At 43.9% G+C, this 13495-nt stretch overlaps 1 protein-coding gene across 2 annotated transcripts in view; it reads right to left on the bottom strand.

The window, feature by feature from the left end:
* VAPB (VAMP associated protein B and C) overlaps nt 1-13495 on the bottom strand; it is a 64274-nt gene that overhangs the window by 27762 nt on the left and 23017 nt on the right. For both annotated transcript variants that reach the window (XM_060230734.1, XM_060230735.1), the window contains exon 2: nt 131-283. In XM_060230734.1, the coding sequence (XP_060086717.1) occupies nt 131-283 (153 nt within the window). The remainder of the gene's footprint in view (nt 1-130; nt 284-13495) is intronic.

Below are 13495 nucleotides of genomic sequence, written 5' to 3' on the forward strand. Positions count from 1 at the left end.
AGAAAGCAGCTGTATGAAATTGATTTGGGGGGGGGGGGAGGGAAAGAGAGTGAGAAAGAGGGAGAGGGAGACAGACAGACAGACATAAGCACTTCTGTGTGGCATTAGAAGGTGCACTGGATTGTCTTACCAGAGACATTAATAGACGTTCCTGCATCTATAATTCCACTGTTGGGCCTCACACAATATCTGCGGGGTGCTGTAGTCTTGACTTTGAAGCACACATTTCTGTCTGTAGGGTTGCCAAGTTTCAGATTTGTAGTGACGACGTCTGTGAAGGGGCCTGCATAATAGAACACACGCACAAAAAAAACAAGGAGGAGGGATTCAGAATATTTTCCAAGGAGTTCAGGTAGTATCTCAGCAGGCTTATTCAGAAGGATATATACACCCTTACCATGTAGAGATTCTGGAGAGCTGTTGTGTTAACTTGTCTTATTTAGTATTTTTTATCCCACCTTTTCCCCAATTACCTCCCGACAGCATGTACACTCCCAACTGCAGCCTCGTGAAGTGCACTGATGCCATGTGTTTCTAAGCAGGGGATCTGTTCGACACAGTTAAATTTAAGAGGTACACCTGGGCCATTTTACCTGTACACTAAATATACCACTGTGCAACTGCTCTTGCAAAAGAAGCAGCACTGCTGGACATAGATCCAGTATAGACATAAAATGACTGAACACATTTAAAATGCAGGTCCTCCAGGCTTCACACACATTACTAGGCCTAGGCACTGCAGCAGAAAGACATGGTAGAGCCCCAAAGTAGATGAGCATCCACTTTTATCAGATAATTCCTCTGCATGTATAGATCAGGCCCAACTAGAGAAGAGAGGGGCCGTGACTCATTGGAAGAACACCTGCTTTACACACAAAAGGTCATAGATTCAGTCCCCAGCACCTCCCGTTTAAAGGATCAGGTAAAAAGTGATGTGAATGACTTCCACTTGAGACTGCAGAAAGCTGCTGACCTCCACTGACCAATGGTCTTACTCAGTATATCCTCAGAGCCGCATTCCAAACCTGGTTCAGTATTACTCCTCAAACCGCAGAGGTGCATAAACACGAGACCGACCACACCTCATCTAAGGCCACCCAGTGAGTTCACAGCCCACCCGGCATTCCACCAGCAACTTCCCTGCTCAAACCTCAAGTTCTCAACTACTCTGCCACATCACTTTGTAACACCAGTGCAGCGCCTCAGCAACTGTTGTCTAGTGCAGTGTGTTAGACAGATTAAGTTTCCAACTTAAAATAGCAAGACCTTGTTAGCACTAGTTATTAAAAGCCCCCTAGCAAACTATATTAGAACCCAGCCTGCAAATTCTAAAGTTTCTAAAGGGGGAGATGCTATTATGGGCAGAAGCGAAAGGTCAGAAGTTAATGACTTCTCTGGCCAGCAGCTGAAGCAAACTACACAAGCTGAAATTTCAGGTATAGGTTTTGACAGCAGACATGCGTGGGTTACACTTTCCCCTTCTTTTCTGGTATGATTCTGATGTGATTTTGTTGTTTTAAAAACAGAGTTACCTGTTCAAGGCAGAAGAAAGCAAATGCATGCAGAATAAAATACCTTAAATTACCATGCAAAGAAGACCAGATTTATTTACTGGGGATGTGCTCAAGAAAAATAAGCCATCCTAAATTAATAAACAGGTTATAGGAAATAACAACAACAGCAACAACAACAATAATGCTTTGCGCATAACTTGTTGGGATGTCATACATTCAGGGCTGCCTTTTCTTAGGGTAAATATGGTAGGTCAACTCAAGTACAAGCAATAATCGTCTGTAGCCAAAGAACTGGAAGCAGAAAATAGGGGATGAGGTTTTGCTGCCTCCTTTGGAAGTCTGCAGAACCCCAGAGATCCTCCTGGGGGATCACTCTCCCAAACGGCATGGAGGGCAAAGGGGAAGGGCTGCAAATCCACTGTACCAGAAGCACTCTACTACCAGCAGAAAAGAGCCATTGAAATACAGTGCTTCTCTGTTACCTGTCTAGAATGGGGTGTGATTGCCAAAATTCCTGAGCTGAAAATATACCTGAAAAATGCCTTTTGGAGTTGTTCTGCGTATTAAGAGAAGGGAAATGGAATTATGGACATTACAGCATTATTGAAAAAATGGTGTGGAACAGGATCTTTCTGGGGGTCTGGAGCAGGGTATTTTTTGGTACGGGATCAAGTCCTTCCATCTCTCCCAAATTTTAAGAGGATTGGACAAAGGGGTCCAATTTTATGGACTCTCAAACAAGGTGTCCCCAGCTATCTTGTTACCCACTGTGTCTTATGGGGAGAAGTCACACTTAAAATCTTCCATCTCATCTATCAAAACAGCCTCGAACTTCCCCACAATTTCACCTCAAAACCCCACACACACCAGCACACAAACAGGAAAATTGCCTCCACAATAAAACAAAGAACACCCCCTGCCAAACATTGCACTCTCCAAAGGCACCTAGCCTTTATGGAAAAAATCCAAACCAAAAAGCAAAGCAGGTTGCAAAGGGGGGGAGGAGGTCTTCAGGGGACTTGGGGGTCTTGACTACCTAAAAACGTGGTGCCATTTGTTCTAAAAAACACTCTCCCTAGACAGTTCCACTATTCCTCCACCAGAAATAATGAACCCTCAAACCTGAAAAAAACTACACTGAATCTGAACTGGCATATGGATACCGAAAGATTCGGGATTATGGTACTGATAGTCTTGCTCAAATTCCAAATCCAACTTTTACTGAATGTTTCTAAATGCACACCTAGAATTCTGAGCAAAGGTAAGTTCATTTATATCTAGAGGTATAAAAGTTATAGAAGCAAATACCTGCATTATGAGAATGTAACTGCCACTACAAAGAGATCCCAATCATTCCAACGTTAGAACTCAAAACCACTTGAAGGTGGTTAGCAATAGAATCAGGACAGATTATTGAAGTATTATTCATATAAAGTCTAACTGACTTACATAAATCAGTGCAACAAGATGAAGTCAGTTTACCGCTTTATTAGCCGTAATAGCTTGAGTGTACCTGGATGCCCAGAGGCAGCACACTTGCTGACAGTTGGTTCAGAGGAAGGCTGCTGCCTTCTTGTCTTGTTTCTGAGTTTCCCAGAAGCATTCAAATATTGCTGCTAAAGAAGCAGAATGCTGGCTAAAGGAACTCTTTACCTTGATCCAACAATGCAGTCCTTATGTTCTTGATTTATAGCAGGGCCACCGTACTATGCTAAACATTTGCAACTTAACAGCAAAACGAAGTGCAAAACAGACTTCACTGGGAAGCCTTCTAAAATCGCTGGAGGTTTTTTTTTTTTTGCAATCATGAGGGTTAGAAACGTGTACTTACGAGAACCAGTTTCCAGCTCTGGATACAAAGCGTAAACATGCATATCCAAACTAAGGCATATCCATATGTTTCCTTGGAAAAGCCTAAATACTTCCTTTGGGTACACAATGCATTGCTCGTACAACACAGCAATCTTGAGCGGCCTGGGTCTAGTCCAGGGGTGGTCAAACTGTGGCACAGGAGCGACATGTGGCTCTTTCACACATATTGTGTGACTCTCGAAGCTCCCACTGCCCTGTCAGCTGGCTTGAAGAAGGCATTTGAAGTTAAAGTTGCTTTCTTTCCACCTCTTTCTTTCCTGTAGTGGTTAAGTGCATGGACTCTTATCTGGGAGAACCGGGTTTGATTCCCCACTCCTCCACTTGCAGCTGCTGGAATGGCCTTGGGTCAGCCATAGCTCATGTAGAAGTTGTCCTTGAAAGGGCAGCTGCTATAAGAGCTCTCTCAGCCCCATCTATCTCACAGGGCGTCCGTTGCGGGGGGGAGAAGGTAAAGGAGATTCTGACCACCCTGAGACTCTGAGATTCAGAGTATAGGGTGGGATATAAAGCCAATATTATCTTCTTCCTTCCTTCCTTCCTTGTGGCTCTCAAACATCTGATGTTCGTGTCTTACGGCTCTCAAACATCTGCTGTTTATTCTATGTGGCTCTTACATTAAACGAGTTTGGCTACCCCCAGTCTAGTCAATGTTTCAATGTGAGATGCCTAGGAATGTGATGCCGGGTGTCTTGAAGATGCAGGTGAGTATATATTCTACAAGGAAGGCATTAACCTCCCGAGAGCCAAGAAGCTATTGTTTCAAAAAGTCACCATCACATTTATCAAACAATTAGAGGGGGGCAGAATTTAAAAGCTTCTTGCATATAATCTATACATAGCTTTAGGACCAAGAGAAACCACTGATAAAGAATGCAATAAACCAAATGTTAGTAATAAGAAATTAGGAAGGGTTGTGTAACCACAAACCATCAGCAGCTTCGTGCTGGCTGACAACACACAGCAGCTCAAGGATGAAAAGCTTCATATTTTGTTACACACACGCACACAACTTATGTTGTTCAGATAAATTCTTATTAACTGCATCCAAGGGCTTCAGAACCAGGAACTAATGACCAGCACTATTCCACAAAGACAAAAAACTGCTGCATTATTTCCAAATTTGCCACAGTCTATTGCGTATTTAATATACCAATGGCATTATCAATCTAATTTAAGCACACTTTGCATTTCAGCATTATAGCAATGCATAAAATTCCACTTTCATTTAAGAGGCATGCTCAAGAGCCAGGACAAAAAGGAGCGTTAGTGTCTATTTTAAAACCATCTGTGATTTTTATCCAACTCTTCTGTTTGAATTACAGCAGCTTAGCAACTTTAAATAATAATTGTGTGCTGTCCACTCATGGTGATCCCAGGACCATGAGATTTTCAAAACAAGAGATGAGCTGAAGTGGTTTGCCACTGCGGTTCTCTGCAGCAACTTTAGAACAGGCAATTCTTGTTCTCCTTCTGAGATGCAAGGCAGAATACGTTGGGAATTTCACACAAGTTCAGTTCAACATGGCCACCTGCAAGAGATTCCAAGCATCAGCTCTATAACCCACTATATGGTTACTGATCTTGGACTGTGTGCTAGAGCCTAGGTCATGCCCATGTCAGATTGCTAGTTGTGTCTTTACTGGACTTTGAGTTATTCTACATACTGCATGGAATTAGATAGTAAAACTGAGCAGTAAGGAACATTTACAACCAACCTGCAGTTCTGGCCAGGTGATCAGCTACTAAAAATAAATAAATAAAAGAAGAGTCCTCTTAACTTCCATCTCAAAGCAGGCTTGCAAACAGAAATAGCTTGTCTACAACTGTGTCATTTTAAGACAGGATCAAATAGATTTTTTTTCTTTTGAAATAAGTGAACAAACATGAAGCTGCCTGATACTGAAGAAGAAGATTGCAGATTCATACCCCGCCCTTCTCTCTGAATCAGAGACTCAGTGTGACTTACAATCTCCTATATCTTCTCCCCCCACAACCTGTGAGGTGGGTGGGGCTGAAAGGGCTCTCACAGCAGCTGCCCTTTCAAGAACACCTCTGCAAGAGCTATGGCTGACCCAAGGCCATTCCAGCAGCTGCAAGCGGCGGAGTGGGGAATCAAACCCGGTTCTCCCAGATAAGAGTCTGTGCACTTAACCACTGCACCAAACTGGCCCTGAAACAGACCTTTGGTCCATTAAGGTCAGTACTGTCTACTGAGCTTGACAGCAGCTCTCTGGGGTCACAAGCTGAGGTCTTTCACACCTCCTATCTGATCCTTTTAACTGGAGTTGCCAGGGATTGAACCAGTGACCTTCTGCATGCAGAGCAGAAACTCTTCCACTGAGCCATGGCCCCTCCCCTAAATGATGTGTTATTTCTGTAACACTGATTTCTTAATCTAGAGGTCCTTACATGAGGCAGTAGGGTACATAAAACTGTATGTGAATCTGCAGATAAGCATTATCAGAACAAGTCCTGCCCCCACTGATGGACCTCCTGATGGCACCTGGACAGCTTTCCCACTAGACAGGCGCAACCACAGGGGAACACTTTATATGCTTTAGAAAAGACTGGATTTATACCCCACCCTTCACTACCCGAAGGAGTCTCAGAGCAGCTTATAATCTCCTTTTTCTTCCCCTTCCCTCAACAGACACCCTGTGAGGTAGGTGGGGCTAAGAGAGCTCTGACAAACCGCTCTCGAGAGAACAGCTCTGACAAGAGTTATGACTGACCCTAGGTCATAACTCTCCAGTTCACATGATGCAGCAGTGAGGCTTAATAGGCCTGACCAATAGCCTTAAGCCAAGAATGCATCCTAGCAATGGAATGTTCAAGAATCCTCCACAATGCACTAGGCTTCTGTAGCAGGCAAGTTATCATGTAGAGAAAAAGATGTGTTGCAGAATATTTCTAGTGAATAGACACATTTCCAAGATCACTCTGAAGCTTGGAAGAAATGAAATAACTAAGCAAGAACAGGAAACTGAGTAGGACGCATGGTATTTACAGCCCTATTTCTAATGATGTTTATGCCCTTTAAAATGACATGCAAAAGAGCATCAGTGGAAAGGAGAACAGTGGTCCATTCAACTCTGTGCTAGAAGGCAAGAAAGTCTGTTTGCACTATTAGCTTATCTCTCTAACGAAGCTGTTTCATTGATTCCTCTCACGTGCCCTGTGTAAATCTGGCACTGCCTCTGTTTAGTGTTTAGATAGTGGCTATAGGGCTACTGTTGTATTTTGCAAGACTGAGTTAGCAATAGTTTTAATATTACCACTTAATGGTTTATGCATGTACCTTTTGAAAAACTGTCTCCATCTTACATGGAAAAATACATTTTCAAAATAAGCACTATAACAAGCGTTACTGCATCTACTGAGCCATGCAGCGGTCTGGATTGCAACTTCAATTGCTTGTTTCATTTATGGGAGTTATATGGCTATAAGCCTAGCCTAGCTCTGGTGTCCATGATTTATAAATAAGAGGAAGAGGAATGACCATGTATATAACAAGGAATTCTTCTAAGAGCAGCATTTCCCAAGAACTACCTAACAAGTTTTTATCATCTTATACTTCTGGAAAAAGAAAGGAAAGGTCCCCTGTGCAAGCACCAGCTGTTTTTGACTCTGGGGTGACATTGCTTTCACAACGTTTTCATGGCAGACTTTTTTACAGCATGGTTTCCCATTGCCTTCCCCAGTCATCTACACTTTCCCCCCAGAGAGCCAGTTTGGTGTAGGGGTTAAGTGTGCAGACTCTTATCTGGGAGAACCAGGTTTGATTCCCCATTCCTCCACTTGCACCTGCTGTAATAGCCTTGGGTCAGCCATAGCTTTCATAGGAGTTGTCCTTGAAAGGGCATCTGCTCTAAGAGCTCTCTTAGCCCCACCTACCTCACAGGGTGTCTGTTGTGGGGTGGGAAGAGGTAAAGGAGATTGTGACTGCTCTGAGACTCTGAGATTAAGAGTATAGGGCGGGATATAAATCTAATATCATCATCAAGCTGGGTACTCATTTTACCGACCTCGGAAGGATGGAAGGCTGAGTCAACCTCGAGCCGGCTACCTGAAAACCCAGCTTCTGCCTGGAATCAAACTCAGGTTGTGAGCAGAGCTTAGGACTGCAGTACTGCAGCTTTAAAATTCTGTGCCACGGCAAAGGAAAGGTCCCCTGTGCAAGCACCAATTGTTTCCAACTCTGGGGTGACGTTGCTTTCACAACGTTTTCACAGCAGACTTTTTACAGGGTGGTTCACCAAGTAAGAACAGTATGAACCAATAAGCTTTCATGGGCACACTTCCTCTCTCCCTTTCCTAAAAAAGACTTCTGAAATTTCCTAGATACAACACCATGAAAACTTTCAACCTACTTTTATGAACAGCAAAGACATTGGGAGTGGGGGTGGAGAACTTCTTTCTATCTAGGAAATAAAAGGGATTATTCTGCAGAGAGACGGGAATGAAACATAAACACACACACCCCTTGTAACAAACCACAATTCTATTTTTTTAAAAAAAAAAAATCAGAACAGGAAAGGAAATATATTAAAAACTTAACATGATTAAATGATGCAGATGCCAAGCTCGGAACACTGTTCATTGTTCAACAGCTTATTCACTTAGGATGGATTACTCATGTTCCACTGAAGCTTGTATGACACAGTCCCTGCTTGGCAGGAAACTACCCAAATACCCCTGACTCTCCTTCCCTCAGCCTCTTCCATGGAAGAACAGATGAAACCACCACTGGATGACTTCCCAACACACCAAAAAAGCTCCAGTTGCGCCAACTCCTTTTTCCTTAGCCGACGAACTTCAGAGAAGACTGAAGAGATGCAAGCTCCTACAACCGATAAGGGGTGAAGCCGTGAAGCACACTTTCATGGCCAAGCCTTAAACCAGGGGTGGCCAAACTGTGGCTAGGGAGCCACATGTGACTCTTTCACACATATTGTGTGGCTCTTGAAGCCCCTACTACTCTGTTGGTCGGCTTGGAGAAGGCATTTAAAGTTAAAGTTGCTCTCTTTCCACCTCTCCCTCCCACATCTATTACTTTCTTTCCACCTTTCCTATCTTTCTAGCAGCTCTTGAATGTCTGACATTCATGTCTTGCGGCTCTCAAACATCTGACATTTATTATACGTTGCTCTTATGTTAAGCAAATTTGGCCACTCTTGCCTTAAACACTATTCAAAACTGGTGTCTAGCCATATAAACCCATTCAACACATTTATCATCTGGCTCATTTTCTCCTCTATCAGGACAAGTATCAAGACTGGTGGATGTGAAGAACAACAAACAACATCAACAACAAAATCAGAGCACACAAGCTAATATGATTAGGTGCTGCTTGCTTAAAAAGGTAAAGGTAGTCCTCTATGCAAGCACTGAGTCGTTACCGACCCATGGGGGCGATGTCACATCTTGACAGTTTTCTTGGCAGACTTTTTACGGGGTGGTTTGCCGTTGCCTTCCCAAGTCATCTATTCTACACTTTACCCCAGCAAGCTGGAAACCCATTTTACCGACCTTGGAAGGTTGGAAGGCTGAGTCAACCTTGAGCTGGCTACTTGAACCCAGCTTCTGCTGGGATTGAACTCAGGTCGTGAGCAGAGAGCTTGGACTGCGGTACTGCATCTTTACCAAATAATACTCTTTTGTTTACTACAATATTTGTTTTGTACCTTCAAATTTCTACTTCTCAGATGGCAAAAATTAAAACTACACATGCTGTGGTATCACAGTGTGGATCAGTTTTCAACACTTTCTGAAGTCCTCCATACACTTGCAATTTTTCTTATAGAATCCAAAGATATTTACATATTTACATTCCATAAATATGACCAACAATATGTCAGCTAAATTATAAATGACTCATTTTATGCCGTTAAAATCAGTGCAAGTAGTTTAGATTTCATAGGGAAGTATTGCATATATTAAAATTTTCCCCCAAATTTCCACTTCCTCTGGAGCAGGGGTGGCCACATGTGGCTCTTTCACACATATTGTTGTGTGGCTCTCAAAGCTCCCGCTGTCCTGTCAGTCAGCTTGTCGAAGGCATTTCTCTCTTTAAATCACTTCTCCAAGCCAAGGCAGCCAGTGGTTTGGCGAAAGTATTCAAAGTTAAAGTTGTTTTCTTTCCCCCTCCCTCTCCCTCCCCCATCTATTTTCCTTCCTTCCCTCAAACATCTGATGTTCACGTCTTGTGGCTCTCAAAGATCTGACATTCATGTCTTGTGGCTCTCAGACATCTGACGTTTATTCTATGTGGCTCTTATGTTAAGCAAGTTTGGCCGCCCCTGTTCTGGAGGAAAACAAATAGCGCTCCCCTCCCCCCTCCAGCCCCTGCACACCTTCAAAAAATCAAAAAAAAATTACATCTCCTAGGAACAATTCATCCTCTTCCTGACCTGGATAGCTCAGGCCAGCCCAATCACATCAGATCCTGGAAGCTAAACAGAGTCATGCCCTGGTCTGTATTTTCACCAAGGAATACTGGGATCTCTAGGCAGAGGCAGCCAATAGAAACCACTCCTGAACCTCTCTTGCCTTGAAAACCTTATGGGGTTACCATTAATTCAGCTGCAACTTGATGGCAAAAAATACTGCAAAATTAAGCAAAAAAAAATCAAAATCAAGGAAATAGTCTTCCTATAACACAAGCCACACCCTTCGTGAGATTTCATGTGTGTAGGCAGCTCTCCTTTCAATGCCCCTCCAACCAGAGCCAGTTTGGTGTAGTGGTTAAGTACATGGATTCTTATCTGAGAGAACCAGGTTTGATTCCTCACTCCTCCACTTGCAGCTGCTGGAATGGCCTTGGGTCAGCCATAACTCTCACAGAGCTGTCCTTGGAAGGGCAGCTACTGGGACAGCTCTCTCAGCCCCACCTACCTCACGGGGTGCCTGTTGTGGGGGGGGGGAAGGTAAAGGAGATTGTAAGCCACTCTGAGACTCAGAGTGAAGGGTGAACACTATACTTACACACCATTCCCAAGTTCCCTAGCATACCCATACAGGAATCTTAAGAGGAGCAGATTTTCTCCTTGGCCTAGATTTCAGACACTTTCAAGCAGCAAGAAGCTCTAACTGCTGCTGAATTCCTCCAAAAACCTGCCATAAAAGAGAAGTCCAGCCCAGTCTCTTTCACGAATCTTAACATGCTAGATGAGCTGGAGAAGCCGGTTTAGTGTCAACCAAAATTAATAGTGGCTATCAAGGAAACACACAAATTTGTGAATCTCTGGTTACAAGAGCGCTTAGAACACTGAACATGGGACATTCCTTCCTTGATGAAAAGGAAGACTCCCTTAAAATCCACAAGATCTGCACTTGTGTGGGTTTTTCACAGGTACAATGGAAGACTACAGAAAGCAGCTTACAAAGAAAGGCTAGAAGAGAGCACAAAGACAATTGCAGGCATGTACTGTACTCTTCTGTCCACATAAGAAACAAGGCATTGTTCAGGACAATGATCTTAACGGTTCTGGTTGTGGTCACAACTTTTGAGCGCTTGTGTCACATAAAGACAGCCTGTGCAGAGGCAGGAAATGTGGAGGGTACTGTTGTGCGAAATGATTGCTTCTTTCACTGCTTGCTTATTAGCTGCTGACAGTACAGAGCAAAAAAGGGACCAGAACATTACTGCACCATCTGAGAAAAGGTTATTTTGATCCCCTGCAATGTCTGCACAACGCCATTATTTGAACAAGCTGTAAAATTAAAAGGACTGTGGAGTTGGGAGGCGCTATGGGTTAGCAGAAAAGTCTTTGGATGCAGCAGGATGTCCCAAGTTCAAGCCCCAGCACCTCCAGCTGAGATGCAGAAGGAAGCAAGAAAGAGGGAGAAGGAAGCAGACAAGAGCCAGTTGTTCTGAGGCCTGATAGGAGCCCTCTGGGGGCCTGATTTGCCCCCCAGGACGCATGTTTGACACTCCTGCCTGGGATCATCTGCGCAGACAGTACTGAATTTGATGGATCAATAGTTTTGATAAGGGCTTTTTTTTTGTAGCAGGAACCTTTGATGCAGCCAATCCTCCAAAGGCATACAGGGCTCAAAATACAAGACCTACTGTAAGCTCCAGGTGGATTGGCTACATCAGGGATGTATGGCCTAATATGCAAAGGAGTTCTTGCTACAAAAAAAAGTCCTGGTCTTGATTCAGTGAAAGGCAGACTTCATGTGTGTTTATGTAACATGCTCATCTTCTACGGGCTGAACACAAAGAAGGTGAAGATTTGTTTCATCTGGAACTCCCTTATTAATCCTCCTCAATTTTAACTGTTGGCTTTAGATGGATTTATGAGCATGGGAAATCTTACAAAAAAACTATGTTTTCGTGAGTCACTGCCCATTCAGATACTGATCTGAAGAAGTGAGCAGTGACTTATGAAAGCTCATACTCTGCCACAATTTTTGGTAGTCTTTAAGTGCTATGGGACTCTTGCTCTTCTCTACTGAAACAAACAGACTAACATGGCTACCCATCTTGATCTATGACTGCATTTTATCTTTGTTTTGAAAACTGAACTCCCTACAACCAAATACAAGGCCAAAATTAATAGCCTTACTGTGACTCCAGAGGCCTAGCAGGCTCTGCTGAAGGGAACTCAACAAATGTGGACCCCAGGTTTCCAGTTCATGTTGACCAGTAGCTGGTAAATGGTTGCTCTCAAATGAGCTCAAAACCCATCTGTAAGCAGCAGCAGCAGGCCACAAGAAGCTCTGTACAGGTCACACTGCATTCACCTGTACTGAATGCCCAGTTCTATACAGCTGAAGCTACATAGCTGTTTCCAGTATAAACACCTCTTTGATAGGCATTTATAATGTTACTATAAAAGCTCTCTGAGCTCAGAAGTGCTGGCATGCTCTGCTTTTAGCTCCTAGAGAAAGTGGAAACTCTGAGGTCTGTTTTTGTAGTATTCACCATTTGGGGCCTCCCCCCCCCGCCCCCCATAAAGCTGATCCGTAACCACGAACACGCCATTAGCAGACTGTTGCCCAGTATATGTTGCAACTATTTCCATATGGCAAAGGCAGAAGGAAGTTCCTATCTGCCCGATCAAGATGCTACACCATGCAAAGAACAGTTTAAAGCAAACACACACAATTATATTTGAGAGAGTCTCATATCCTTCAGGGTCAGAAAGCATTTCTTGAAACATACCCAGATGGCACCAGCGGCTTTCTCACCTACATCGACAAGACACCCAAAGTGGGTTGCCTCTTTTTCACTCATCAGACTCTTTCCCAGAGTTTTGAATGGCAAACACCACAAACAGGTTATACACAACAAAGCTTGAGGTCCAGTGGCACCATTAAACAACATTTTATTCTCTCTCGATGGGATGAGGACACTCTGATATGCTTGGGTTCTTCTTCCCACAATTCCTGGAGGCGGGAAACTGATTGCACTTTCCATCTTGGAGGGGAGGGAGGACAAGCCTAAGCTCAGTCTTTTCCCTGCCTCCGCCTGAGAACACAGTAGATTTAGACGGCTCCTGAGATTTTCCCTTTAAGGAACTCCTTTGGTTGCACTTTGTTTTTCTCTTTCTGGCTGTGTTTAACAAACAAGCAAACTCTGTTCTTCTGGCCTTGTCCCCCCCCCCCCCCCCGAGGCTTTCTGCCTTTTGCCCGCTGCTTCAGTCACAGAGGTGACGTCTGTACCTGAGGCCTCCGACCATGGGACCTACTCCGAGGGAGGATTGGGGGAGCTGATCCCCAGGCAGTGGAGTAGGAAATCCCAGCAAACCCTCTCGCTCAGCTGTCACACTGTGGCAGAGCTCCTGGAGAGAGCTACAGGTCACAAACTGCCTGGCTTGGATCGTAAAGAGGCAGGCTCGGGTTTTGGCACCAAAAGTGTACCCTCTACTGATTAGCCAGAATGGCCTTTATTGGCCTATCAAATCTGCTGAATGCAATCAGAGTGGTGAGTCAAAGGGAGACAATAACTTCCAACCAGGCCTCCACAACTGGCTAGAACAATTCGTCTCCAATCAGAGAAGAAAAAAGAGCTTCTTTACCTTCCTGGAAAAGAGACATGAGGCCTCTTCCTCACCCCACCTCTCCCTCTCCAGTCAAACATGTACAAGTTCTTAGACATCTAT

Source organism: Heteronotia binoei, chromosome 2, assembly GCF_032191835.1.
Source record: "Heteronotia binoei isolate CCM8104 ecotype False Entrance Well chromosome 2, APGP_CSIRO_Hbin_v1, whole genome shotgun sequence".
NCBI lineage: Eukaryota > Metazoa > Chordata > Lepidosauria > Squamata > Gekkonidae > Heteronotia > Heteronotia binoei.